The following is a 2,749-nucleotide window of genomic DNA, read 5'->3' on the forward strand; positions in this document are numbered from 1 at the left end:
TGGAGGGACTATGTTTCTGTGCTGGTCTGGGAACACCTCGGGATTCCCCCGGAGGAGCTGGACCAAGTGGCTGGGGAGAGGGAAGTCTGGGCCTCCCTACTGAAGCTGCTACCCCCGTGACCCGACCCTGGATAAGCGAAGAGAATGGATGTTTGATATTCTTGTGGAAATGCCGCAGGCTGTACAAGAAGTGCTACAGCTGGTTGCTGCTGCTTTTGGGGTCAGCAACGAACCACAGAAAATTTATATTAACTGCGTAATTTTAAATTGATGGAGTGGTGGCGCAGAGGTTAGAGAAGGTGGGCCTGTGATCAGAAGATTGATGGTTCAACTCCCGATACTGTCAACATCAAAATGTGGGTGGGATAGGTGAAGCACCCACACCTGCCTCCACCCTCATTTGCCCCATGCTGGGCCCTTGAGCAAGGCTCTTAACCCCCACCATGTGCTCCCTGGGTGTCCTAGAGAGCAGCTCTCTGCTCCACACAGAGGCTGTAGTAGCTCGGTGTCCGTGGTCGTGTCAGGAAGGACCTCAGTTGCCAAATCTTTGTACAAGTTGCTTCACTGCGTCGGCCCCTGAAGAAGGGAGCAGCCGAAAGAAGAAGAAAAACAGCGTAATTTAAACGGACTGTAATAGATTCACAAACAGCCATGAAACTTTGAGATGAGATTTATTTTAGGATGTTCATAATTCACTTTGGACTTGGTCCCACTTGGCCTAACCTTTAGATGATCAGTTCTCTGTTTCTCCAAGCTGTGCTCACTGAAAGAGCTGTAAAATGTCAAGTGCATCATTTTCAGTATTTATAGAAACTCCTGATGGTTTCAAACGCAGCACATTCTCTGACATATTTCATGCTTTGTTTTTATTTTCAAAGGAAGAACATGTATTCTGGACAGGAAGCCCCTCAGATGAACGGTGACACCCCTCACGATAAAGGACATGGAGGAGGTGCAGGAGGAGGAGGAGGAGGACATCATGTTGGAGAGGAGCTTCAGCGAACAAGAAAGTAATTCCTTCTAGAAAGGATTTAGGATGCGACAGAATAAATTCTAAAACCACCTCCTGAGACATCAGCTTACGATGTGCTTTTTAAATGTTCACATGAAAACTGTAACTTAAGCCAGCCGGAGTGTTGCAGATGAAGGTTAAGCTCATGTTGATAATCCAGATTGTATGTGAGAGCCGTCAGTGAAGATCTGCTGGACATTTCTTCTCCTCTTGCTAAGGCCACTTTGTGTCTGTTCTGTGTAAAGAAGATGAACTCACTCACTTGAATGAATGTGTCATGAAGGTTCTGTGGAGGTCTCATCCTGGATGTGAAGAGGAAGCTGCCATTTTTCGCCAGTGACTTCTACGATGCTCTGCATATCCAGTCTCTGTCGGCCATCTTGTTCATCTATCTGGGCACCGTCACGAACGCCATCACGTTTGGAGGTCTGCTTGGAGATGCTACTGAGAACATGCAGGTAACCCCACTGCCACACACACATCATTCTATCTTCTTTATTAAAGGGACACTTCAGACTTTTTTAGGGTGTGCTTCTGCAGAACGGTTATGAACAATTAGTTTGTCAGTCTGGTCAAACTGGGCCCGCTCAAAGATGAATGCTGTCATGCTGACACCACCTCCTGGCTAGCTTCTGTGGTTGTAGTTTGTCCTCTCAGTTTGTTTTCATTCAGTGGTGTGGGAAGTTTTTGACGGTGCACAGCAGAGGATTGGCAAGGCAGCTGCGTAGGTCATGAGCTGCATGTTTTAAAATGCCCTATGACAAGCCTTTTGTGTATTTATTCAATATCTCTGATATCAAGCATCATTTTCTCACACGAGCTAACTGAGTTTACTGAGAAGCTAAAGTGTTAAAGTTTTTAGTGATTTTATCATTTCACGTCAGAACCATTATTCCATTTCTGTTTAACAAGTACTGACATGGTTCATAACCTGCAGGTCATGTCTGCGTTTAAAGTTCAAACGACCTGAACGAGACGCAGACCATCCATTTGGTTTGTTTGTGTTGTTGCACCTGCCATACGACTGACTGACATACTGCATCCTGACTAAGGCGTGCCAAAACACCCCAAAGATGAATAATTACAACTTTCAGATGAATGTGAAACAATAGAAGAAGCTTTGAAGAGTATACTTATTAAAAATGAAAGTCACATTTTTTAATGGTTGTAAAATCCAGGTTGTAACCTGTGACCAGTGTGTTGAGTTGGAGCTGACTAATATCTGGACTCGGTTGTTTTTTGCTCCATCATAGCTTCTCGTTAAACTAATTTAGTCTCGTCAGCTTCTTCAGGGCTTAGAGACTCATACCAGCACGATCTCTTGAGCCAAGTGTCGAGTCCTTTCGAGAGTAGTTTCCAGTCTTTGTGTGATGGAGGACACAGTTTGCTGCATCCTTCCTGGTGCCACCCCCACTCCTTCCATCACTTCTCTATATAGACTCATGTTTGTGCTGCTGTTTTTGTACTACTAGTGCTTAACATATTCTAGTTGATGCTGTTCTTAGTTCATATCTTAGATCTTATTAATGTTTCTCTTTTACATTTTATGCTTTTCTTGGATGAGACTGGGACCCTGTGTGCACAATGTCACGTGTACCACATGCACCACATGTACCACGTATACCACATGTACCATGTGTACCACATGCACCACATGTACCACGTGTACCACATGTACCACATGTACCACGTGTACCACATGTACCATGTGTACCACATGTACCATGTGTACCACAT

The 2,749-nt window shown here is 44.7% G+C and overlaps 1 protein-coding gene across 1 annotated transcript in view; it reads left to right on the forward strand.

Moving 5' to 3' along the window:
• LOC119425163 (electrogenic sodium bicarbonate cotransporter 1) overlaps positions 1–2,749 on the forward strand; it is a gene marked incomplete at its 5' end in the record, with an annotated part of 64,762 nt that overhangs the window by 34,010 nt on the left and 28,003 nt on the right. The window contains 2 exon segments of the mRNA XM_037692699.1: positions 879–1,010; positions 1,296–1,470. Of these exon segments, the coding sequence (XP_037548627.1) occupies positions 879–1,010; positions 1,296–1,470 (307 nt within the window).

The sequence above is a fragment of the Nematolebias whitei genome, chromosome 18 (assembly GCF_014905685.2).
Source record: "Nematolebias whitei isolate Nwh7 chromosome 18, NemWhi1, whole genome shotgun sequence".
NCBI classification, from domain to species: Eukaryota; Metazoa; Chordata; class Actinopteri; order Cyprinodontiformes; family Rivulidae; genus Nematolebias; species Nematolebias whitei.